The following is a 26,352-nucleotide window of genomic DNA, read 5'->3' as shown; positions in this document are numbered from 1 at the left end:
TTTAGCGTATAGGCCTTAAGCGCGGAGCTGTCGCAGTACCTGCTTAACGTGCTCGACGTGCTTATCCTCTTTATTTAAGTAGATAAGAATATTATTTAGGTAGACTATATAGATAGTATCTACTAGGGTTCCTAGAGCTTTATAAATGTAGCTTTAGAACGTTGTAGGGGCGTTAGTAAGACTAAAGGGCATTACTAGATACTCAAAGTGACTATAGCGTGTCTTAAATGCGGTCTTCTATACGTCTCCCTTTTTAATGCGAATCCTATAGTACGCATTATAAAGATCTAGCTTTATAAATATCTTCGCATAGCTAAACCTATTAAAGAGTTCGCCAACTAGCGGTAGGGGGTACCGATTTTTAATCGTAATCTTGTTTAGGCGTCTATAGTCAATATATAGCCGCATTATACCGTCTACTTTCGGCATAAAGAGGATAGGCGCTTTAGTAGGCGACTTGCTAGGCCTAATCCAGCCCTTCTCAAGAGCACTGTCTAGGTACTCCTATAAGATCTACAACTCTTTCTATAAGAGGTTATAGAGGGGCATTTACGGTGGCGTCTTACCTTCTTTTAAGTCGATCGCATAGTTGTACTTAGAGTTCTATAGTAGTATACTTGCTAGCTCGTTAGAGAAGACATTAATTTCCTCCTTATATATATCTGGTAGGCTAGGGGCCATAAAGGTTAAAGCGACTATTATATAGTAGTATACTTCTGGGAGCCAGTAAAGAAAAGGGTGCGGCTAATATGCGTTTCGTAAATATGCTCGCATAGAGAGTGTATATAGCTCTACTATAGTATACTTAATAGTTTTAGGGTTTCGATTACCTCCCCTTTACGTATAGGTAATCTACGCCGGCACTAGAGGGTCTCTATAGGTACTCGCTGCTAGTAACGGCAGGTCCTCTACTATATTTATAACCGGTATCTTTACGTCTAGAGGGTCTATACAGGTACTCGCTGCCAGTAATAACAGGTCCTCTATTATGTTCACAACTGGCGTAAAAAAGAAGTCTTCTAGCTATAGTGAATAGACTATTTCGCTAGCCTTAATGTCTACTAGGAGAGCGTTAAGGGTGACTATTTAGAGGCATCTAAGGTCTGAAGTACCCTAGACAAACTGTCTAAAACGGAAGCTAATTAATAGATCTGCTTCCGCGAGCCAATCCTATCTAAGAACTATATTATAACTATTAAATAAGCCGCCCTAAAAGGTCTGCGGGCCAATAGTGCGAAAGGTACCTTAGGAGTCGCTAGTAGTAACTATTAGATTATAAGCATCCCAGATTATTATCTGGTTGCTATTAAGAAAACGTATAATAGGTTTACGTAAACGTAGCGCGTAGTGTATAGGTAGGTTAAACCTATAGATAACATCTTAATTAATAAGGTTAATTTAGTACCTATTATTATATAAAGCATGTAGGCGGACTTTGCCCTAGGGCATATCTATCGCAATATATACCACAATACGTTTCTTCTCTCCCTCTATATTAGGCCCTAGTTGCAGTTAAGAGAGATACACTACTAGGGCTTTAGGTTTTCCAAAGCCCGCGCTAACTTCTCTTTAGCCTACTTCTAGTATTCCTTATAATGGCCGCCTATAGTCCTTTAACTTACCTACGTAGTATTAGCGTCCGGGGGGTCCCTTAAGCTATCTAGCTTTTAGGTAGTCTCCCTAGGAGTTTACTTAAAAAAGCGTCGCCCTTTTTAGGTTTTGTTCCCTAAGCCTAACTCTATAGAGCCTATACTGCGACCGCGCTTTATACGCGATAATTTACCGCTACCACTTACGCGATCTTCTGCGAGCTTTATAGTATTAAGCAATTGCTCTATACGGCGGATTTCGTTAAAGAGGTCTTCAGCGGTTTTTACCTATTAGGTAAAGTTTTAGCAAAAAAGCTCTACTTATAGGTAGGCTAGAAGATATAAGAACTAAAAGTCTACCTATTATTTAGGATTGATAAAAGGGGTATATAAGAAGAGGTCCTCTAAGCTATGTATATAGGCTAGGAAGACGTCAAACCTCTAGTTCTCCTTTATAATAGCTATATAGTATATTATAGCGTTATTAAAGCGTCTTACTATAGGGTTCCTAATCTAGTCTTAGACTATAGTCTTAAATTCGTCCTATAGTAAAGGACCCTTATCCTTAGTACCTAACCGGTAATATACTAGTTAGGTAATTATCTTCTCTTTTATAAGACCTTTAATGGCCTAGCGCGTGCGTCGCTTATAGTCGTAGTTAGCGTCATTAACCTTAAATCGGTTCTTAACTACGGCAATCCACCGGTCGAAATGCTATTAAGTAGTACCGCTAATATTAGGTGGTAACTTCTTAACTAGGGCGTTAAGATTTGTTCGGCGTATACGTTCGCTATATAACTTATACTCTTTACTAAAGAGGCGACAGGAGGGCTTTATTAAATTAATAATGCTCTATAAGTTAGCTATTTTCTTAGCCAGCTTATCTAGCTCCTTTATATTAGCGGTATTAGGTAGGACGCTAGTAACCTTACTAAGCTCCTATTAAGCCCAGGTATATAAGTCAAACTAGTCTTTAGCGTTCGTAGATATCTAATCGTTTTAAGATTTAGAAAATGGCTTAGATGCTACTAGTGTACTTCTAGCGGTTTTGTCTGCACTAGATCCTAAGGCATTCTGCAGTTGCATCGCTAGCGTATTACCGTTAGATATAGGCGTTAGTTTTCTTTTCAGAGGCATTATAGAAAAATTAAACTGGCTATCCTCCTAAGGGGATTAGGAAAGATTTAAATATAAGGTAAGGATATAGATAGGGAGTCCAATAATAGAACAATGGGTATATTGTATAGACAGAGACGAATCCTTAAGGGAAAAGGAGGAGTCCGTGTGCGAGGTAGGAAGGGTTTTCCCTAGGCACGTATAGAGCACGTACCTCACGGGCGAGTTACCCCTAGGTTGCCCCAGGGTCGCCCGTACCTTACGGCTATATAATTATCTATTTAGGTTTTACCTAACATCTAATAGCTAAGCAAAATTAAAAATAAATAAAACCCCCCTTTACCGGCGAACCGCACCTAGGCCGCTATAGCCGCGCTTCTATAGTATAGGGAACCTACCTCCCTTAAGATAATAACTGGGTATATAATTATAATATAACCAAATATAGAAAAAGCCAAGGGGCTTAGGGGATAATTAGAAACAGAAGTCCTTATAAAGATTTATAAAGAGGTCTATAATGTAGTTATAGTCTAACACCTTAGGAGCGGAGATATTAAAGTTACTCTAAAGGACTAATAGGCAAAGGAACAAGCTATAAGGGTAGAGGATAGGCTAGGAGAACGTATTAGCATAAAAGTGCTCCGTAAAGACTACCTAGTTAAAGTCCTAGTGGTTCCTATAAGCCTTAGGGTAGAAAAGGGACGCTAGGCGGATAATATAGTAACTTTATAAGAGATAGTAAAACATATAGAACGCCTTATACTAGGCCTTAAGATTACCTAAATCTAATAGCTTTAATAGGAAAATGTAAACTAAGTAAATAATAAGAATAATAAGAGGATACGAGGGTCGCTAAAAACTCGCTAGGGAGACACTGGTTAAACGTATAGCTCCCTTATTATTAGTATACATATACTAGGAATATAAAAACTCCTTATCTAAAAAGGAATAATTATAAATGGCCTTATATATAACGTAAGGCTCTATAACTATAGACTACGCCTAGAATAATACTACCGCTATATATAATAGGGATATACCCAATCCATATACGTAGTATAGGTGTGCTACGGCTATTATACAGGCCCTTACAATATAAGACACTGCTTAAATTAAGACTAAATAAAATACGTAAACTGCTATTAAAGTACATATAAGGCGTAGGAGAGAGAAGACTATATTAAATGTAGGAGGTAAAAGGTAAGGGCTTAATAGCTATAGGAATAACTGTACGCTAGGTTATATAAATGGAAATAATAGGCAATAAGCTAGGGGGACGCAGGTACCTTCCTAGTATTTCCTACCTTTAGTATTAGGGGGCTAGGCTAGCTATCCTAAGCCTTAATAGGCTAGAAGCGGCGCTATATAATATTACTAAACTATATAGGGATATAAGGGTTACAGGGGATATAAGGGAGAGGACGCCCTATAGAAAGACCCCTATAGACAGTTATAGTAAGCTTAAAACTAAGATAATTAAGAATTAGATTTAACGCGGTAAATATAACATTTATAGCTAACCTATAAAGGGTATATAGCTAGCTAGTAAGAATAGGGAAGGAATCGGAGATAATAACAGATTTAGATATAGAAGCGCTAGTAAAAACATAAGATACAGGAATAAAAAACCCATATAAAATAAGTAGTAACTATAGTATAGATATAAGAGACAGAAGTTCTAAATATCTTAAAGAAAGTAGAAATAGAAAGTAAGGAATAAAAGAGGGGCAAAGGACCCTCGCTGGGGGTCCGCCACCTATCTATTATATAGTATAACTGCGGTAATATAAACCACCGTCTTGTAAGGCCTTTACTAGATAGTCTAGACCTAGAGAAATACTATATCCTTGCTATATAAGAGCCGTACTTTAATACCTATATATAATTAATATACTACCCCTAAGGATTTTAGCTCCTATATAAACTAAAGGCAGCTATACGCGTATACTTTATAATTAGTAAGGCTATTAGCCTATCCTTATAGTTATAGCAGGCAGTTAACCTAGATATTATAGTTATAATAATTTAGATATATAGGGGACTGGTATAAATTATTAATATATATAACCCTAGGGTTAAAGGGGTCCTATAAATAAAGAATATTATATTAGTAATAAGCTTACTAGAAACTAAAGGTATAAAGTTTATCCTACTAGAAGATATAAACCTCTACTACCTATAGTAAGGGGGTATCTATATTACTGCTAATTAATAGGTAGAGTGCCTATTAAGAGCTATAGACACCTAGGGCCTTAAGTTAATTACCCCCCTAAGAGCAACTATATAGTAATAAGGAACCTCCAAAAGTATAATTAACCTTATATTTATAGACAAAGGCCTATACTAGAGACTTAAAAGGTATAACCCTAAAAAAAATAGGCACTTACCTTAGACTATATCCCTATCTAAATATAGCTAGATTTAGATATTAAAGCGTAACTAAATAGTAAAAGATACGCAATAAGGAAGCTTAAAATAGACAGTTTCCTTAATATAGTTAAACAATAACTCTAAGACCTAGAAGAAATCTACCTAATTCTAAATAAGTAAGGCTTATTAGCTACCCCTAAGGAAATTAACTAAAGACTAGAAAGGATCTAGGCAGTAATTAAAAATAGGCTAGAAGAGTACTACCCGGTCTTAAAAGCGGGCCCCTATACGCAATATGTATAGTCCGTATAATACGCGGTTTTTATTACTAGCTAATAATAAGCAAGAAGGAAATATATAAGTAGCTATAACCCTAAAGACGAGAGATAATATAAAGATATAAGAAACTAGTTAAAGAATACCCTAAAGAAAGAAGTAAGGAATAACTAGAGACGGTTTATAAATAAGTATACTTTTAACTTAAGCCTCCCCTATAATAAGGGCCTTTAGGCTATAGCAAAATGGGTAAAAAAAAAAGGCAGGGTAATTAGTAGAAGACTTATACCTACCGCCCCTATAAAGAGTAGGGGAATTATAGGCTACTAATAACAACGATAAGAAGGCAAAAATCCTTATAGAAAGGTTCTTCCCTTAACTAGCTTTAGTAGACCTTAGTAATATTACGGGTAAAACACCAGTAACTCGCCTAAGGGTTAACAGCAATATAATAATAGAGGAAATAGCTAGAACTATTAGCCGCCTTTTAAATAATATAGTATTAGAACTAAATAGGATTCTAAATAAGGCCTTAAAAACTTATAGACCACTTATAGCACCTTAGCTTATAGATATAGCCAGGGCACACTTTGCCGTAGGCTACTACCCGCGACTTAGAAGATCTATAACGACGGTTATTCTACGTAAAGAAGATAAAGTAGATTACTTAATCCTAGGAAGCTACCGCCCTATTACCTTAAAAAACACCCTTAGTAAGATTTTAAAAAAGGTAATAGTGGACTATATAGTAGATACGGCTAAGAAATATAACCTATTACTATAAAGCTAAATAGGGGCAAGAAAGAACCGCTTAACACTATTAACACTTACGCTACTCGCTACTACTATTAAATCCGCATAGGCGATATAAAGGGACTTTATAGTATTAATACTTAGCCTAAATATTAGCGGCGCTTACAATAATATACCCTATAAGCGTCTCCTATATATTATTAGGGCAAAAGGCTTCCTAAAATAGATTATATAATTTATTTAAGGGTTTATAGGTTAAAAAGAAATATTATTAGTCTTTAGCGGATATCAGAGCCCCTATATTATAGTTACAACAGGAATACTATAAGGATTACCCCTCTTACCTATACTCTTCCTTTTCTTTATAAGTAACCTACTTAACTTCTTTAAAAAAGGGGCGACCTAGGGGATAGGCTTTATTAATAATATAAACCTAATTATATACGGGCTAATAGCCGCAAAGAATTATAGAATACAAAAAAAGCTTATAATACCTATATAAAATAGGTAAGACAATATAGAGTCTAATTCTCACTAGAGATATACTAGCTAATTTACTTTATAAGAAAATATAACTAATCTATAGATCTCTAGCATATAATTTATATCTAAGGCTTTAGGGGTTAACCAGTTTAGGGCCTAAGGGTATTAGGAGTATAGGTAGATAATAAGCTCTAGTAGAGCGCTTATACGGCGCAAGCGGCCTATAAGGGCTAAGTATAGTATATCGCATTATCTAGGATTATTAATTCTATATAGGGTCTATGCTTTTAGAGGTTACGCCTACTATATATAGCAGTTGTCTAGCCAACCATAATATATAGGTCCAGTATTTAGGCCATAGGAGAATCTAAGAAAGGCCCCCTTAAATCGCTCCTTAAACTACTCTAAAAGGTTAAAATAGCCTACTTTTAGAGTATAATAGGCGGATATAAGCGAACGGCTACAGTACTGCTTAAAAAGGAAGCTAATATTCCCCCCCTATATCTATATATTAAAGCCGCTGTAATATAAAAGGCGTAAAATAAATATAACTTTAATATTATAAAGTATATTAAGACACGCCTAAATAAACTATAGAGGGACCTTAGGGCGCCCTATAGGAGAATAAACTAATAACCCTAAAGTAGGGAAAATATATTAGAGAAATAGGTAAAGAAAGTAGAAGAAGAATAGTGCTACTTTAGGGCCTAGGCCTATATAGAGGAGAAAGGGAGACGCGTAAGAGGCTAGTAAAGATAATAGTAAGAGAGAGAAAGGAGCTAAAGTAGAGTATAAAAGAATGCTAGGAAACTATCTACCGTAATATAATACTGGCTAAACTAACGCTAGAGAGGTGTATAGGAGTTAAAGGTATAGAGGCTAACTAAGGTAAGAGGAATCTAAGCTATAGCATAGTTAACGCTATAGGGGGTAAATACTTTAGGGCTCCGAGAAGGCCTAATAAAGGCAGAAAATATAATAGTAATACTCTTAAGAATAGGAATAATAGGACTAAAAAACTAGCTCTACTAGGTGGGTATTCTAGTAAGTAGCCTAAGATGTAAATATAGCTGGCTAAGATAGATACCAAAATATATAATACTATTATACCCCTTACACACTAACTAAGAAGTAATACTCTTAGTAGCTAGTATAGAGAACTATAATACACTACTCTTAATATAAAAAGGCCTTAAGGCGGTTACCTAGTAGCTTATTAGCTAAAATATATTAAGCTAGTTTTGGGTTATAAAGAAAATAGTAATAGAGGGTGGGGGGGTAAGTAATAGGCGCCCCCTAATAACTCTATAGTGGTAGAGTAAGGTTTATAATACTAGCGCGTCCGTAGGCTTATTACGGCAGCAGTGGTTCCTAAGAAGGTTAAAAAGTAAGGTAGTAAAGCACTATAAGTGACTTATAGGCGCCGCGTAGGCGCCTTATAGGCGAGTCCTAAAAGGCGGGGAGATAGATTACGGGGTTTTCTTAAATAGAGTTTTCTCCCCATATATATATAAGGAGTAGTCCGCGTGGGCCCAATAAGGATCCAAATTAGACGTTAAGTAATGAATAATAATAATAATATATATCTGCATAACTTTATTAATAAATTTATCCAAGCTTAAAAATATATACCATGCTTCTAAGTTAGTAGTTATTAACCTATTAGCTTATATCTCTATAAGATAGGTTTAAACTACTCTAATATCTAACCTGTTAAGATTAACTTTATATATACTACTTAGTTAATTAGTTCCGCTAGTTTGCTTCTTTTTTATTAAATCTTTAATCGTATCTATATAAGGAATCCTTTTAGCCTATTCTTTTCTCCTATAAACCCTCTAATTAATAGTATCTTAATCTTTTCTCTTTTTATATCTAATAATTATTTAACTAGCACTAAATAATTATTATCTGCCTAAGCTATAAAGTCTTTAAGTTATATACTATTACAACTACTTAAGAGTTATTATCCTATATACTAGTATCTCCTCCTAACCCTAAGGTAGTTACTACCGTAAATAGCGTTATAACTAGTTATTTTTACGCTTTAGGTAATATCTTATTAACTAACTTTTACTATAACTATAGCAGTAAATATATAACGAAGCCTTACAGTAAATACTATAATAGACTTGTTGATAGGCTAGATATATAAATAGAAATAATAATAAGATCTAACTATAGAGTAAGTGCCTAATAGATTAACTTTAATTATATTCTAAGATTTACAATAAAGAGAGAACTATTTAGGTAAGGACTAATAATAATAATTCATTGCTTAACGTCCGATTTGGATCCCTATTGGGCCTACGCGGACTACTCCTTATATATATATAGGGAGAAAACTCCATTTAAGAAAACCCCGTAATCTATTTCCCTACCTTTTAGGACTTACCTATAAGGCGCCTATAAGGCGCCTGCGAGTTACCTATAGTGCTCCTACTACCTTACTTTTTAACCTCCTTAGGAACCACTACTGCCGTAATAAGCCTACGGACGCGCTAGTATCGCAAACTTTACTCTACTACTGTAGAGTTATTAGGGGGCGCCCGTTACTCACCCCCCTACTTTTTATTACTATTTCCCTTATAACCTAGAACTAGTTTAGTATATTTTAGCTAATAAGCTACTAGGTAACCGCCTTAAGGCCTTTTTATATTAAGAGTAGTGTATTATAGTTCTCTATACNANCTACTAANAGTATTANTTNTTANTTNGTNCGTANGGGGNATANCAGTATTANNTGTTTTNGTGTCTGTCTTNGCTAGCTATATTTACATCTTAGGCTACCTACTAGGACACCCACCCGGTAGAGCCAGTCTTTTAGTCCTATTATTTCTATTCTTAAGAGTGTCGCTATTATATTTTCTGCCTTCGTTAGGCCTTTATAGAGCCCTAAAGTATTTACCCCCTATAGCGTTAACTATACTACAGCTTAGGTTCCTCTTGCCTTAGTTAGCCTCTGTACCTTTAACTTCTATATACCTCTCTAGCATTAGTCTAACCAGTATTATATTACAGTAGATGGTTTCCTAGTATTTTTTTTATGCTCTACTTTAGCTCCTTTCTCTCTCTTACTATTATCTTTACTAGCCTCTTACGCGTCTCCCTTCCTCCTCTATATAGGCCTAGGCCCTAAAGCAGCACTATTCTTCTTCTGCTTTCTTTACCTATTTCTCTAATATATCTTCCCTACTTTAGAGTTATTGGTTTATTCTCCTACGGGGCGCCCTAAGGTCCCTCTATAGTTTATTTAGGCGTATCTTAATATACTTTATAATATTAAAGTTATATTTATTTTAGGCCCTTTATATTGCAGCGGCTTTAATATATAGTTATAGGGGAGGAATATTAGCTTCCTTTTTAAGCAGTACTATAGCCGTTTGCTTATATCCGCCTATTATACTCTAAAGGTAGGCTGTTTAGACCTTTTAGAGTGGTTTAAGGAGTGACTTAGGGGGGCCTTTCTTAGATTCTCTAATGGCCTAAATACTGGACCTATACGTTATAGTTGGCCGGACAACTACTATATATAGTAGGCGTAACCTCTAAAAGTATAGGCCCTATATAAAATTGACGATCCTAGATAATATAATATACTGTACTTAGCCCTTACGGGCTACTTACGCCGCATATACGCTCCACTAGAGCTTGCTGTTTACCTATACTCCTAATACCCTTAGGCCCTAAACTGGTTAACCCCTAGGGCCTTAGATGCGGATTATATACTAAAGATCTATAGATTAGTTACGTTTTCTTATAAAATAGATTAGCTAGTATTTCTCTAGTAAGAATTGGACTCTATATCGTCTTGCCTATTCTATATAGGTATTATAAGCTTTCTCTAGCATTCTGCAATTCTCTACGGCTAATAGCCTATATATAATTAGGTTTATATTATTAACGAAGCCTATCCCCTAGGTCGCCCCTTCCTTAAAGAAGTTAAGTAGGTTACTTATAAAGAAAAGGAAGAGTATAGGCGAGAGGGGTAATCCTTATAGTATTCCTATTGTAACTATAATAGGGGGGCTCTAGTATCCGCTAAAGACTAGTAATATTTCTTTCTAACCTATAAACCCTTAGATAAATTATATAATCTATTCTAGGAAGCCTTTTGCCCTAAGGATGTATAGGAGACGCTTATAGGGTATGTTGTCGTAGGCGCCACTAATATCTAGGCTAAGTATTAATACTATAAAGTCCCTTCGCATCGCCCATGTAGATTTAATGGTGATAGTAGGTAGCGTAAGTGCTAATAGTGTTAAGCGGTTTTTTCTTACCCTTATTTAGCTCTATAGTAGTAGGGCGTATTCCTTAGCCGTGTCTGCTATATAGTCCGCTATTACCTTTTTTAAGATCTTACTAAGGGTGTTTTNTAAGGNAATAGGGCGGTAGCTTCCTAGGATTAAGTAATCTGCTTTACCTTCTTTTTATAGGATAACCGTTATTATAGATCTTCTAAGTCGTGGGTAGTAGCCTATTATAAAGTATACTCTGGCTATATCTATAAGCTAGGGTGCTATAAGTAGTCTATAGGTCTTTAAGGCCTTATTTGGAATCCTATTTGGACCTAGTACTATATTATTTAAAAGGCGGCTAATAGTTCTGGCCATTTCCTCTATTATTATATTGCTATTAACCCGTAGGCAAGTCACCGGTGCTTTACCCGTAATATTACTAAGGTCTACTAGAGCCAGTTAGGGGAAGAACCTCTCTATAAGGATCTTTACCTTCTTATTATTATTATTAGTAGCCTATAATTCCCCTGCTCTTTATAGGGGTAGTAGGTATAAATTTTCTGCTAGTCGCCCTACCTTTTTCTTTACCTATTTTGCTATAGCCTACAGGCCCTTATTATAGGGGAGGCTCGGGTTAAAAGTATGCTTATTTATAAATTGTCTCTAGTTATTCCTTATTTCTTTTTTTAGGGTATTCTTTAACTGGTTTCTTATATCTTTATATTGTCTCTTATCTTTAGGGTTATAGCTACTTAAGTATTTCCTTCTTACTTGTTGTTAGCTAGCTATAAAAACCGCGCATTATACGGACTATACATATTACGTATAGGGGCCTAGTTTTAAGACCAAGTAGTACTCTTCTAGCCTATTTTTAATCGCTACCTAGATCCTTTCTAGTCTTTAGTTAATTTCCTTAGGGGTGGCTAATAAGCCTCGCTTGTTTAGTATTAGGTGGATTTCTTCTAGGTCTTAGAGTTATTGTTCTACTATATTAAGGAAACTGTTTACCTTAAGCATCCTTATTACGTATCTTTTGCTATTTAGTTACGCCTTAATATCTAAATCTAGCTGTATCTAGATGGGGATATAGTCTAAGGTAAGTGCCTATTCTTCTTTGGGGTTGTACCTTTTAAGTCTCTAGTATAGGCCTTCGTCTATAAATGTAAGGTTAATTATACTTTTAGCAGGTCCTCGTTACCATATAATTGCTCTAGGGGAAGTGGCTAGCTTAAGGCCCTAGGTGTCTATAGCTTTTAGTAGGTACTCTACCTATTATTTAGCAGCGATATAGATACCCCTCTACCACGGGTGGTAGAGGTTTATATCTCCTAATAGGATAGACTCTATGCCTTTGGTTTTAAGTAGGCTTATTACTAATATAATATTCTCTATTTATAGGACCCCTTTAACCCTAGGGTTATATATATTAATAATTTGTACCAGTCCTCTATAATATCTAGATTGACTGCCTGCTATAACCATAAGGATAGGCTAATAGTTTTGCTAATTATAAAGCATACGCGTATGGCTGCTTTTAGTTTATATAGGAGCTAGAATCCTTAGGGGCAGTATATTAATTATATATAGGTATTATAATACGGCTCTTATATAGTAAGGATATAGTATTTATCTAGGTCTAGACTATCTAGTAAGGGCCTTGCAAGACGGTGGTTTGTGTTGCTACAGTTATACTATATAATGGATAGGTGGCGGACCCCCAGCGAGGGTCCTTCGCCTCTTTATTATTCCTCGCTTTTTCTATTTCTACTTTCTCTAGAATATTTAAAACTTCTATCTCTTATATCTGCACCCTAGTTACTACTTATTTTATATAGAGCTTTCTATTCCCGTATTTTATGTTCCTACTAGCGCTTTTATATCTAAATCTATTATTATCTTCGGTTCTTCCCCTATTCTTACTAGTTAGCTATATACCCTTTAAGAGTCGGCTATAAATGTTATATTTGCCGCGTTAAGTCTAATTCTTAATTATCCCGGTCTTAAGCTTACTGTAGCTGTCTATAAGGGTCTTCCTATAGGGCGTCCTCTCCCTTATGTCCCCTATAACCCTTATATCCCTATACAGTTTAGTAATATTACGCGGCGTCGCTTCTGGCCCGTTAAGGCTTAGGATAGCTGGCCTAGCCCCCTAGTATTAAAGGTAGGAAACGCTAGAAGGGCACCTGCGCCCCCCTAGCTTATCGCCTATTATTTCCATTTATATAACCTAGCGTGCAGTTATTCCCGCAGCTGTTAAGCCCTTACCTTTCGTCTCCTGTATTTAATACAGTCTTCTCTCTTCTACGCCTTATATATACTTCGGTAGCAGTTTACGTATTTTATTTAGTCTTAATTTAAGTAGTGTCTTATATTATAGGGGCCTGTATAGTAGCCGTAGCATACCTATACTGCGTATGTGGATTAGGTGTGCCCCTATTATACGCAGTAATAACATTATTCTAGGCGGAGTTTATGGTTATAGAGCCTTATATTGTATATAAGGCCATTTATAATAATACCTTTTTAAATAAGGAGTTTTTGCATTCCTAGTGTATATATACTAATAATAAGGGAGCTATACATTTAACTGGCGTTTCCCTAGCGAGTCTCTAGCGGCCCTTATATTCTTTTATTATTCTTATTATATACTTAGTTTACATTTTCCTGTTAAAGCCATTAGATTTAGGTAATCTTAAGTCCTAGTATAAGGCGTTCCATTTGTTTTACTATCTTATATATAGTTGCTGTATTATCCGCCTAGCGTTTCTTTTTTACCCTAAGGCTTAGGGGAACCGCTAGGACTTTAACTAGGTAATCTTTACGGAGCACTTTTATGCTAATACGTTCTCCTAGCCTATCCCCTACCCTAACGGCTCGTTCCTTTACCTATTGGTCCCTTAGGGTAACTCTAATATCTCCGCTTCTAAGGTGTTAGACTATAACAGCGTTATAAACCTCTTTACGAATCTCCGTAAGGACTTCTATTTCTAATTATCCCCTAAGCCCCTCTGCTTTTTCTATATTTAGTTATATTATAATTATATACCCAGATATTGTCTTTAGGGGGGTAGGTTCCCTATGCTATAGACATACAGCTACGGCGGCCCAGGTGCGGTTCGCCGGTAAGGTAGGGTTTTATTTATTTTTAATTTTACTTAGCCGTTAGAGGATTTAATCAAGGGTTTGCTAGAGGGGCGCCTAAGGTTCGCTAGACTGGCGGAGCCATTCTACTAGCTGTATTAGTTCGTTATAGCTAATAGTTGCTCCCCCGTAACTACGGATACTAAACGCGTCTAATAGGCTTTATATTTTATTAGATGCCTTCTTAATAGAGGTCTTTCCGCTTTATAGTGTAGTATTTACCCGTTCTTATTGTAGAGGGCTATTGCTAGGCGTAGTTCTGGTGGACGCGCGCGAGTATAAACCACCGTTATTTAACGTGTGCCTCCCCTGCGATATATGCATCTTAGGGGGATTCTCTAGGTGTTTTTTAGGGTTCTTTTGGTTGGTTTTAGTCTTTTTAGGCCAGGTGCAGCAAGAGCTCCTTTTTATTACTAATGACTTTACGAGTTTAGGTGAGGACTATAGTCCTTTAAAAACCTAACAATACTTTTAAAAAACCCCTTTATATATAATATACGAGTTATATATATAATACGCGGCCGTACTCTATATTCTTATTGTATAATATATATAAAGTTATATAACTTCGCTTACTACTCGTTATATAGCTTTACTAGTTCTACTATAGCCCGTACTATACCTTATAGCCTATTTAGCTCGCTAAAAAGTATTTATAACATTTCTATTATAAGGTCTATAATAATTAAGTAGTTTAATTAACTATATTAACCCTAATAGAGCTTTAACTATACTCTAGTTAATAAGTTTAAATACTAATCTTATTAGCTGTAAGCTAACTATAAAGATATAAAAGCTAGCTTCAATGTGTCCAACAGTTAGCTTAGTTACGAGCTTGAGGAAAATAGCTAACTGACTGCGTCAATTGAATCGCTCGCTGTCCGCTCGCTATTAGGCAATGTAAGCTGACTATTAAGCTGTTAGCTAGCTGTCCCAATTAGGAAATTTGTATAGACTTTATGGTGTTTCATTTCGGATTTTTAGTAGCACCTCTCTATATACAAATATCAACATTGCCCGATTAAAATTCAGCCCTAATTTACCTAATATAGTATCTAAATATAGCCAAATTCGTCCCGCACCCGTAGAGGCTTAAAAGGTAAATAGAATAGTTAGTAGTAAGGACTCCGGAAGCTCTATTTCTATATTAGATTTAGTTAAATATAAAGCTCTATTAAGTACCTTACTAAGCTAGCTTTTCTGCCTCTATAGTTGGCTTATAGCCAATAAGATTAATATTTAAGCTCGTTAACCAGGGTGTAGTTAAAGCTCTATTAGAGTTAATGCAGTCAATTAAACTGCTTAATAAAAGGCCTTTAATTAACTACCACTTCTGATATTAATTTGCTTTAATTATGTCGGCCAAAAGTCTATTACGCTTATTAGTAATAATCTTTTTAGCTTAACTAAAGGCTTATTCGTATATAGAGCTTATTACTAGTATAAAAAAATATATTAAGAGCAATCTTAGCAAGCATTAGATAAAGAATTTAACTAATTTTAAGCCACTAGTGTGGTAGTGCAGATTGGACGTCGCCTACTATCTTGGCATTTTCCTATATTTATAGAGCCTTCGGCTTCCTTCCTTCTTCCCCCTATCCTATATACATTACGACTCTACCAGTTACCGGAAATACACTCTTTTCTTTCTTTCTTACTGACTGTTCTACTAACTGATTACAACTAACTGACTGACTAACTGACTGACCGACTGACAGACAGACAGACAGATAGCACTGTGACTTTCCCATCTTAGAGAGGTCGTACCCTCCCACACTAGTTAAGAGGATTAGGAACGATATTATTTCGCTTATTACCGTTATTGGAACGGATCTTAATAAACTTAAGGCCTATATTATAGTAGTGGTTAAGCTTACTAGCCAGCTTAATACGCTTTTAATTACGCTTTAAGGAAGTAAGGCTCTTATCTATAACTAAGGACTATGCATATTTATTAGCTAAATCGTTATTAGATTTATAAGGAACCTTTCTATATTATAGCTTAGCTAGTTCCTTATCTTCCTTATCTACTTACTTATTAATATAGTTATTAAATAAAGTCTCTATGCACCGCTTAGCGTACTTCTACTACTAGGGCCACCGTTTCCACTTATCGCGAAAGTAGGCGCGTTTAAGAGACGGATAAAGGATTACTACGGTAAAATAGTAAGGGCTCTCGGCCTTTATTTTATTAAAGTATTTATTAATCTTTTCGATAGCTATATTAAGGAAGGAGTCGCATTTGTTCTTAAGGCTTAGCTAAGTCCGCTAGAGGATTTAATAGAGGAGCTCTATATTAGTAATTAACTCCTATAGAGCGCTATATAAGCCTTTAATGCTAGGACTGTTGGCGTTGCCTTTTATACGCTTAGTAGCTAATATAAAAGGCTTTAGGATCTTAATAAGCTGCTCTACCTATTACTAATCTTCGTTAGTAAGCGCGTCCTAAAATAGATTATAGCTATTATTAGCGGGCTTCCTCTAAGCCAGTAGATATTTATTAATTACTTTATAAAAAAGTAATGCACGGCGGAGCATAAAGTAGGTAAAATTCCACTAAACGCCTCCGTCCTTAATAAGCAGAAGCTCTACTTAATTAAAAAAAATTGTCCTTAATATAGGCCTTAGTCTGGTTCTCAGTAAAGTCCTTATAGCGTTTATTAATCGTATAATATATTTAACAATATTATAAAGCTTGCCTATAAAGCCTCACTGCCGTATAAGATCAAATTTAACGTAGTCGCTTGCGCCAATTATTAAGCGTTTAAGCTTGCTTACGCCTTTACTGTATATTAAAGCCTTAACAATAAGGTTAATAATATAGCCAATACACTAAAGCCGCTCCTTTTTGGCCACTAAGAGGCTTTATAAAAGGTAGTCGTAGAGCTTATTATTATTACTAGTGTTATCGGTTATTAAGGAGCCAAGCTTATAATTAAATTAATACTTTTAAATTACCGATACTAGGGCTGTTACTATATTCTTAGTAGAGTGTAATTCTTATAGTCGCGGAAGGCCTAAAAGCACTAATTAAAGCCTTCTACCTTTATTAATAAAATAAGTCACTATACTAAGTAATGACATTCCGTTTATAGATATCCAGATATTATAAGTAAGATTAATTTTACTAAGTGCGGTAAGGAGAAGGTCTTTAATATTAACGCGTCGCTATTTAAATGCGGTTTTAATCTAATTGCTTAGTAATATAGGCGCCTTTATAAGATAGTCTTGGATCTAAGGATGGTTAAATATTAGTAGAGTGCGTATAGAAGGACTTATAGCTTAACAAAAGGTAATATCTTATAGAATTGTCTAATTAATATAGGCTTAAACATAGCCAGCTGCCCAGAACGGCTAGCATTTATAACTACCAGCGGAAGTAAAAGTAGAAGCTTCTGCGGCTAGTAGCTATATTCTACCACTATAACTTTTAGGGTTAATAGGAAGGTTGTACTTTAATTTTAAATGGCCATTAATATAATCGTTGCCGTTAATTATAAGTAAAGCACCTAGTCTTTAAGCTAGATAGTAGAGCTTATATAGCTAGAGCCTTTTTTACCCAAAGGGCTATTCTAAAAAAGGTCTACCCTATACTTCTATATTAGTAATATAGGAGCTTTACTTAATAGTAACCGCTTATTAGTAACTCGGTATCCATATTTACTAGTAAGCTTACCGTATATTATTAGGTAGAGATTACCCTAATTAATAGGAAAGATATAGCCGTGTTCTAGTTACTAGAGAGCTTTACAATATAGAATTATCTTAATCGCCCAATTTGATATTATCGTCAATTGGAAAAAAGGAGGAAGTAGTTAATCTATAAACCTTACGCGGTACTAGAGTTAAGTAACACGTAAATTATAGATTTAATAAAGAAATAGAGGAAGAAATAGAGGAAGAAGCAGAGGAAGAAGCTCTACTGCCTAGTTAACGCGTAAAATGTAATATACGTTGTATTTTATATAGGTAGTATAGGGGAACGGGCTCACGGCGCGCAGTAGAGATATTAGGGAAAATGCTTTATTTACTATGGCTAAGCAAGAGATTCCTATGGGTTTCTTATTGCTTAGCGTATAATCTTAATCAAATATTTAAATATCCTCAACTTCTACTAAAAGCTTTAACTTACCACCAAATCTTACTACTAAGGCAGCGAGCTGTTAGCTAGCTGCAGTTTTATAGCTAACTACTGTCACAACTCTATAAGCTCGCTGACTGCTTACGTTATCAGCCTCTTGGCAGCAACGCTGACAGCGACGCTAACTCTTAGACATACTGACTAGCTTAGTAAAATATATTTAATAGAACTTTATATTTAACTAAATCCAATATAAAAATAGAGCCTTTAAAGCCCTTACTACTAACTATTCTACCTACTTTTTTAAGCCTCTATAGGTATGTAAAATAAATTTAGCCAAATCTAAATATTATATTAGGTAAACTAGGACTAAAATTTAATTAGGTAATTAATTTTTATATATAGAGATGCTACTAAAAATCCGCAATAAAATACTATAAAGTCTATACCACTTTCCTAATTGGGACAGCTAGCTGATAGCGTAATAGTTAGCGTACGTTATCCAACAGTCAGCTGACAGCGAGCGATCCAATTGACGCAGTCAGTCAACTATAAGGGTCAAGCTCGCAGTTAGGCTGACTGTTAGACACACTGTTCATTGGTACTTTGTGGCGCGTAGACGACGCATACACAGAACGTGTTCTACAGTTTCCATATCTTCAGATTGCCTGATATTCAGCAGTGGTCGTGGCGAAGTCCGTCAGCTCTGAGCTTAGAGATGCGTACTCATTTGCCTACAGGTTGCGTTGTCATTAGCCCTTTGTGTTCATTTCGGATAATGTAATATGCAGACGGCGTCCCTACTCCCATTGCAGCTTGTGCGGCATCCTTTGTCCGATATCCTGAAAAATTTATCACGGTCTCATTATCTTCCCTTGAAGCGGCAATCGTCATGAACTCAGGGCGATTTTCTTCTCGGGTTATCGCTAGATACCGGGCGAATGATGCAGCAAGCTCTCCTTGCCTGCTAGTGGGTACTTTCAAGATCGAAACCACATAGCACCCAGCTTTCGGAGTCAGCGCTGCCCCAGGCAGTATCATATGGTAGCTAGCTATCTATCAGCGCAATCTACATGGATGATTTATGAACATACCATGTAAAGCTAGAGTCATTGGCATCCACCAGCTCAGCAAATAGTGGCTTCATTGATTGGTATGCTTCGGCTTTTAAAGATTAGCTCTGACTGTGGCCTGCAGGGATTTGTCCAAACGTTTATGCTTGTCTAGGTTCTCGTACTAGGTTCGATAACATCTTTCTCTTCAGCAGAGGTCCAGTCCACTATGGTCACAGACATGCGTTCGCCTGAGCCCATCTCACCCGCTAGAATCTGTCGTAATACCGAGAGCTGGGAGAAGATTCTCGTGATACTGTCAAAAGTTTCTTTAAACTAATGGAGGCGGATTGCTTTAGCTAGGGTAATCCTAGAAAGGATCAAGACAGTTTACCCTACTATCTAGAGTTTGGCTTCGTCGGAATGTGGCAATCTCCAGAAGGCGGCCAGGTCCATCGACCTTTGGAAACATTAGGGGAAGAGACATTGTAAAGGCCAAGAGTAATTGAAGAGAGGAGTCGAAGTGGGGATTTCAGGCCATAAGGAATTTAGAGGTTAGCTCGTAGCAGCTCGTTTACTCTGCATTCATAAATCGTGATGTAGGGAGGATCAACGTAGGGGCGCAGGGCCTATCATAATTCATGGAAACCCAATAATGTACTCAGCATAACTTCGCATAAAAACTCAGTATCGATACCGAGAACTGTACAGACGCTCGGAAAACGGCAATCGGGGACCCTTGTAGCTATTGGTTGGATATTATGGCGCCATGGTTGGTGGATAGTTCGGTCGACGGGATCACGGCGCAGTTCCGGACAGCGTTTAAAAGCGCATTTACTCGCTAATCTAGAGAGCTGATTGGTTCTTAGGTGTTCTCTGGAGAAAGTTGATTAACAGCGGGGGGATGAGCGTTGGATGCGACTAGACGCAAACCTCGACCTAAAGCTTACAAATCAAGATATAGGAGTTCTATAATTGGGTCTGCTGGACCTTAGGCTGCCATGGAATCTGTCGCTGAGCCCTACCCTGTCAGGGAATAGCTGAAATTTAGCTTTCGCCGATTCCAGGCGATTGATGTGACAGGAGTGCCAAAGCGGGGTTTTTCGCTCCTTTAACGTCTATTACTTCTTTCAGTGATATCCGAATCGCCTACTCGCGTATACATGCTGAACCTTAAATCCCTACCGGGGGATATGCCGGGATAGGTTCTGGGGTCTTGAGAGACTAGGTCGGTGGATGGGTACTTAATGTATTCAATTTTCTGATACATTAACTCCCGTAACTGGTTCATCGCTGATGGCCACCATAGCGAGCCATGACATATGTACTGCCGGGGTAATAGTATGTTACTTCAGTACCTTAACATCTATAACCGCTTCAATCCAGCTCAATGGGCAAGCCGTAGTATTTGAGATACATAGCCTGGGAAACGCCCAGCGGAAAAGTTTTCCCGCCCAACAAAATCTTTCATTAATGCCCTATTTGCACCTTGTGCGAGTTCAACTGGAATGTTGCAGTTAGATGCAAAGGCAAATACAAAGTGTTTGCAATATTTAGGTTGAACTGGGATCGGGTATTTCTGCCTCTCATGCCTCCAGAGATATGGAGGAACGCGCGACAAGCTATTTCCCCGTCCTTTTTGGGATTAGCGGTTTTCCCCCATAAAGACGCCGATGGCCCAAAATCTCGTTGCTTAGGCGATAGAGCCCCCGTAACTCTGGGGAGTAGTCCCAAAAAGGAAGGGGAAATCGCTTTTCGCGCAATCCTCCGCGTAGGTTCCGCCCTTCCGCCGCTAGCAACCTTACGAGCAGTCAGCCCCGCCCCTCAGGAGACCTGCGGATGTTTATCTCACCATCCCGTCCCTATTGGCCTTCTTATCATATAAAACGCCGTTGTCGTGTTCCCACAATACGCCTTAGCTCTTAGGAGATCTGATAATTCGCCTAAGAAATCCTCCGGTTTTGGATTCAAGACCATTATGCCTGCCGCAACTCTACCCCTAGACTTCCAATCAATAGTAATTGTCAAGTTATCTAATGATGAAAGAATATCCGAACAACTCACACTAGAAAATATGGGCATTGCCATCTCTGCATTTCACCGGGACGGCGTTGTCGTTCTGGAAAATGCTGTGGATCTTGAACATGTCGATAAGCTAAACGCGATACTTTCTGTGGATGCACTAGAAATGGCTAAACTTCCTACAACACATTTCAACGATGTAAGTGCAGTATTCCACTTTATATCTACATAGGCTCTCGGTATGCAGGACAAAGTAATTGCCTCTACTTACCCTGCTCCAAGTTTGGACCTGGCCCACCAACTGGAAATATGTCACAAGGTCCACCGCTCGAGCCTTCTCTCATGTACTCCGACATCTGGGCAAACGGCCCTGCAGTCTCCGTAATGTCCGCTATAATCGGCCCGAAACCACGCGTTAACTACGTCAACGGCAACACGGCCCTAGGTGGCTTCATAGGGGCGCGCCAACCCGTGCATGCTGACATCACCTGGAACCACGCCAAGTCCCCATTTGGCATTGTCACAAATTACTACCTGGTAGACGTCTCAGCTGCAAACGGCAGCACGGAGCTATGGCTTGGTAGCCACCGCGACACATCGTTTGCCGATCACTGGAACTACAAGCCGGACGACCCCGACTTCAAAGTAAAAAAAGGCTTCATGTTTGGCATTCGGGACGAGAAGTTCGAACCCCGCCGCGAACAGGCACCGCCAATCCAGCCAACTGTAAAGCGCGGGTCCGTAGTCATCCGCGACTTGCGCCTCTGGCATGCAGGCATCTCGAATCCCTCGCCGGATCCGCGGATCATGCTTGCGTTCGTGCATACGCCGTGGTACTATGAGTGTCCCGGGAAGGTGGCGCTTCCAGAGGGAGCGAGAGGCCTGGTTGAGGAATGGGCATCCCGAGAGAACAATCCCGTGGTATATAACGCTCACTTCGTCCCTACGCAGTTGGATCACAAGGTTGTTCCGTTTACTCCGAACTTCAGCAGTCGGAATAAGGGGTTCCAGGCCATGCTACCAGACCTACCAAGAGGGTTTGTGTATGGAGAAGATGAGATGGCAGATTAAGAGATAAAGATGAATGCATAGTTTTCAGCAACCGTTTTTCAGGGTGTTACTGTTGGCTCGTTATTTAAATGTTTTGATATAATATCTATTTTATTGCTCGAGATTAGCGATTGCCTCCTGGGGCCATCCTATATTTCTTTCTATCCGCTTACTAAGAGGCTCATTAACGCCCTCCTCACATCTCCCAAACCTATTCAGGAGCCTCACGAAAGATTCAGCCTGATCTTTGTGACTGCTATAAATAGTAGAGATACAAATTCTTAACTTATATCAGAGGCTTAGAGTCACCCTGATATAGTATTACTCTAGCGACGTAAAAATCTCCATCTATGCTCGCTCTTTTCACTTTCAAAAGCTGCTTCAGTACGAAGCCGCCGGTTTATCTCCTCATCGGCAAATTCTATTCGAACCAACATATCAGGCCTAGCAGCGGAAGGCCACTCATCGCCTAAAGTATAATAGGGAGAAGAATTGATGTAGATACGAACTTGCTGTGATGAAATAGCTAGTGAGTTCTTATCGATAACCTGGGTGCCCATTTTAACGGGTTAAGGGATACCCACGTTTCCAGATTGAAGTTAGAAGGTCCTAGAATTTTGGTCAATACGTCACCCAAATCTACGCGAGGTAAAGTGTATGAAATACGTACATTGTAGCGCCCATGAACTCTTAGACGCTTCGTTGTAGAATTCAAAAATGTAGGGAGCAGATATGTTATCTCATAAATCAGACGCTCCGCAGAAGATTTGTTCCGTGACACGGGATAACGCATAGACCCTCTAAAACGCCTGCAAACTCCTAAGCCAATTAGAATAGCGCCCTAACTCCTGCCAACTCCTGCTAACTCCTAGACCAATTAGAACAGCGCACTAATTTCAGCCCCCTACGCACCCCTATCACCCAATAAAATCCTCTATAAAGCGTCTAAGAGCTTATAGGCGTCGCTTTAGTAAAATTTAAATATTTTAGATCGCGTATTTTAACTTTAACTGGCTCTATAAAAGGCCCCACCAACAGTTATTAATGCTTTATTTAATATATTTCAATCTTAAGGTAATAGTCTTTAATTCTATACATATAAAAGCTAATTATAACGCAGTTAAAGGTATAAGATACATTATGTAAAACCTTAACTATATTTTAGATTTAAATATTTACAACACTTATAAACCGTTCCTCCTATTACCATCTACACCATAACCATATTACGTCTACTTTTATTATCGGCTAAGTCCTATAACCTCCTTTGAACTCCTGCGAACTTCTACAATCTTCTAGGCCAATTAGATTGCTTATATATAGGACCCTAGGGCGTATCTAGCGTTACTCCTCTATATATACCACCTATTACCAATTAGAGCACAGCCAATTCGTATTCTTTTTAACTCCTATAAACTCCCGCGAACTCCTACAAACTCCTATAAACTCCTAGGCCAATCAGATGCCTAAACAAAATCGCGATTATAGGAAGAAATGGTATAAGGGTTAGCGGAAGACAAGGGCGGGCGAGACAGAGATTCGTCTGCGTCTAACACTACAACTAGGTCGTATTATAGCAATCAGCTTAATAGACCTAGAAGAATTACCATCTATTATTAAGGAAGCTCGGCGTAAGGAAAATATTCTATTATAGATAGCCGTTCTAAAAGCATATCTTAAGTAAATACTCTGGTATATAAACCTAGGAGGCCACCCTTAAACCCCTTATTTTAAATAGATACGCACCTTAAGACGTCTAATATTTGGTTTTAGTAATATACTTCTTATTACACGCACGGGTTTTAGAAAAAGTTTTATTTTTTATACTTTTTTAATCTTAACGGGCAAGATTACTATTTAGATAGTCCTATTAAGTAAGCTTAGTAATAAATAGTTAGATAATATCCGGAAGCTTAATAGTTCTAATCCGTGTCTTATTACTACTAAAAGTAGGAGCCTAGATAAGGCCCTAATTAGAAAAGTAAAGGATGGTGTATATATATATATACTTCTTAGTCCTAAACAGGCCTCGTTAAAGTCTTTTTAGAATATATTAAAGAGCCCAGAACTATAGGCTAGGATTAGACTTATTATAATTAATAAGTATTATCTAGTAAAGTAATAGGAATCGTTCTAACCGACGTTTATAATATTAGGCGAGCTATAAACAATACTTTATTAGGATATAGTTTAGTTTAGTTATTCTATTATACTTAATAAGGAGGCAGAACAACTAGTTCTTAGTAACACCAGTTTTCGCTCTATAGGTAACTACATATACTAGACTAAGGTTATTAGGACTTTTATAGATCGCCCTAATATCTTAATCTGTGTACTGCCGCTTAGTAAAGGTAAGGTAGATTTATAGGACGCACTATACTTCCTATTAGACGCGTATATAGATTTAGATACCGCAGTCCCGGAGTAAATACTAAAGACGATTATCTTTATAGACGGTTGTTGGTCTATCTAGGAAGCAGCGGTATACTTCTAAAGAGCACTCCTTATAAAGACTTTAACCTTTATACCTAATAAATAGTATACTACCAATGCTAATAGTAAAGCTTATTGTGTTACTAATGTGGTCTAGGTATATACTGTATATATTTAAGAGTATAATCGTACTACTTAATATAAAGAGTTTAAGAAATCCTTATCGTCTATAAGGATTATGGTGGCAATAACCTTTTTTAGTATAGGTATTAATGTCCCAGATATTAAATAGGTAGCGCTTTAGAAGTTTCTAATTATAAAGAGTTTTATAGATTATTAGCAGCGTCTTAGTTATAGTAGACGGGGCTATAGTCGGACTAGTAAAGGTTATATATTTTTGCCGTATTAGGCCTTTAATATAGAAGGTGTTAATAGACCAGAAATTAAATAGTTATAGTTATAACTAGACGCACCTTAGAAGACTACTTATAGGCTATATCGGAATTAACTACTAGCTAATTAAGTAATAGCATGTAATTAACTAGCCAACGGCTATACACCTAGCGACGTAAGTGACACGGAAAGTGTTTCCTCTTAGATATCAGCTTTAAGCCAGGCTCCTACTCCTATTAATAACGCTATAATAACTAGATTTTGGAGCAAGGTAGAGATATTTTATTGCGCTAGGCTATTAGCTATATAGATAGAAATAATTAACGGTATATGCCATTAAAAGGCCTTTCTAACTTACCTTAGTGAGGATTAGTTACTACTATAAGTTTAGGTTACCCACGTACCACCAGATTAATATTATAGTTATTATAATCCAGCACTGCTTCTAACTCTTACTTAGGCTTTAGATATCCTATAACTAATTACTTAGCTAAGAAATAGTACGCGAGCTTACTTTACCCTAACTCTTATTAATAAATGGGCAACTACGCGGGTAGAAGTATTATATAGCAGTATATATAGGCGCATCCCTATACCGCTATCTGCGTATATAGATATAATATACCGCTAGTAGCTTGCGTATACGTATAAACTAGGACTAGACTTTTAGGACACGCTAACCTTTAATTATCTCTATGCTAAAGCTCCTCTACTTTAGACGTGGCCTTATAGAGAGAAATCTGGGCAACTATTAGTAGAGCAACTTTAGTACTTTATTAGGGAGGTTAACGATTTATATACTAAGATAAAGAATATAAAATATGCAAGAAAGTAATAATAGTAGCTATAGGAGCTATAGGGCCAGTATAGTTAGGAATCTCGTACCAGTGCATTTAATTATACTGCAACTATTTGTAAAAGGGATAACACTCTTGCTACACAGGTTGTAAGATAAGAGGTATTAAGGGCTGTATAGTTGCGTATAATTAAGACGGCTAGAGTAAATAAGCGTACGTTATTAGATATAGCGAGAGTTAGTATACCGCCGTTAACCTTATAACTAGAAGAATAGGTTAACGGAGTTATTAGTACGCTAGTATTGCTATTACTAACCGTACCTGTCCTACCTAATAGTATACTAAAAGGTATTTAGCGTGCTATAAGATAGCTTAAATAAGCTTATACTTTAGGAGTAAATGTCGCTAGGTATAGCCCTAATAGCAGCTAGTTGAATATCTAGTAGCTAGTTATTAATGTATTAGATATATAAAAAAGCGCTACTCCTAGTTAAAAAAGATAAAGGTAGAGGTGTGAAAATATAAAGCTAACAACCCTATTAATACATCAGTTGCCGT

General features: G+C 37.2%; 3 protein-coding genes across 3 annotated transcripts; 1 reads left to right on the top strand and 2 right to left on the bottom strand.

The window, feature by feature from the left end:
- Positions 1–18,434: 18,434 nt before the first annotated feature.
- Positions 18,435–19,195, bottom strand: K441DRAFT_654685 (uncharacterized protein; the record flags this gene model as incomplete). Its single annotated transcript, XM_067647724.1, has 3 exons — positions 18,435–18,781; positions 18,852–19,095; positions 19,142–19,195. Coding segments are annotated over 3 exons (373 nt in total), but the record flags the coding sequence as incomplete, so codon positions are not given.
- On the bottom strand, positions 19,196–19,831 carry K441DRAFT_654684 (uncharacterized protein). The gene is made up of 2 exons (XM_067647723.1): positions 19,494–19,831; positions 19,196–19,435 (listed from the first exon to the last, which is right to left on the bottom strand). Exons 1-2 carry the CDS (start codon positions 19,584–19,586, stop codon positions 19,271–19,273), a joined length of 258 nt encoding a protein of 85 aa, XP_067507982.1. The 5' UTR covers positions 19,587–19,831; the 3' UTR covers positions 19,196–19,270.
- A 1,126-nt stretch (positions 19,832–20,957) lies between these two features.
- On the top strand, positions 20,958–22,665 carry K441DRAFT_654683 (uncharacterized protein). Its single transcript, XM_067647722.1, has one exon. It carries the CDS (start codon positions 21,431–21,433, stop codon positions 22,190–22,192), a length of 762 nt encoding a protein of 253 aa, XP_067507981.1. The 5' UTR covers positions 20,958–21,430; the 3' UTR covers positions 22,193–22,665.
- The last annotated feature ends 3,687 nt before the right edge of the window (positions 22,666–26,352 follow it).

This window comes from Cenococcum geophilum, assembly GCF_001692895.1.
Source record: "Cenococcum geophilum 1.58 unplaced genomic scaffold K441scaffold_7, whole genome shotgun sequence".
NCBI lineage: Eukaryota > Fungi > Ascomycota > Dothideomycetes > Gloniales > Gloniaceae > Cenococcum > Cenococcum geophilum.
Note: the sequence above shows the minus strand (reverse complement) of the source record. Positions and strands in the feature narration are given on the sequence as shown.

Bases quoted from the DNA above. Each gene is read 5' to 3' on its own strand.
- K441DRAFT_654684 (XM_067647723.1), bottom strand. From the start codon at position 19,586: ATGTCTCTTCCCCTAATGTTTCCAAAGGTCGATGGACCTGGCCGCCTT. The intron at 19,436-19,493 runs GTAAACTGTCTT...CGCCTCCATTAG, and splicing joins GCCAAACTCTAGATAGTAGG to TTTAAAGAAACTTTTGACAG.
- K441DRAFT_654683 (XM_067647722.1), top strand. From the start codon at position 21,431: ATGTCACAAGGTCCACCGCTCGAGCCTTCTCTCATGTACTCCGACATC.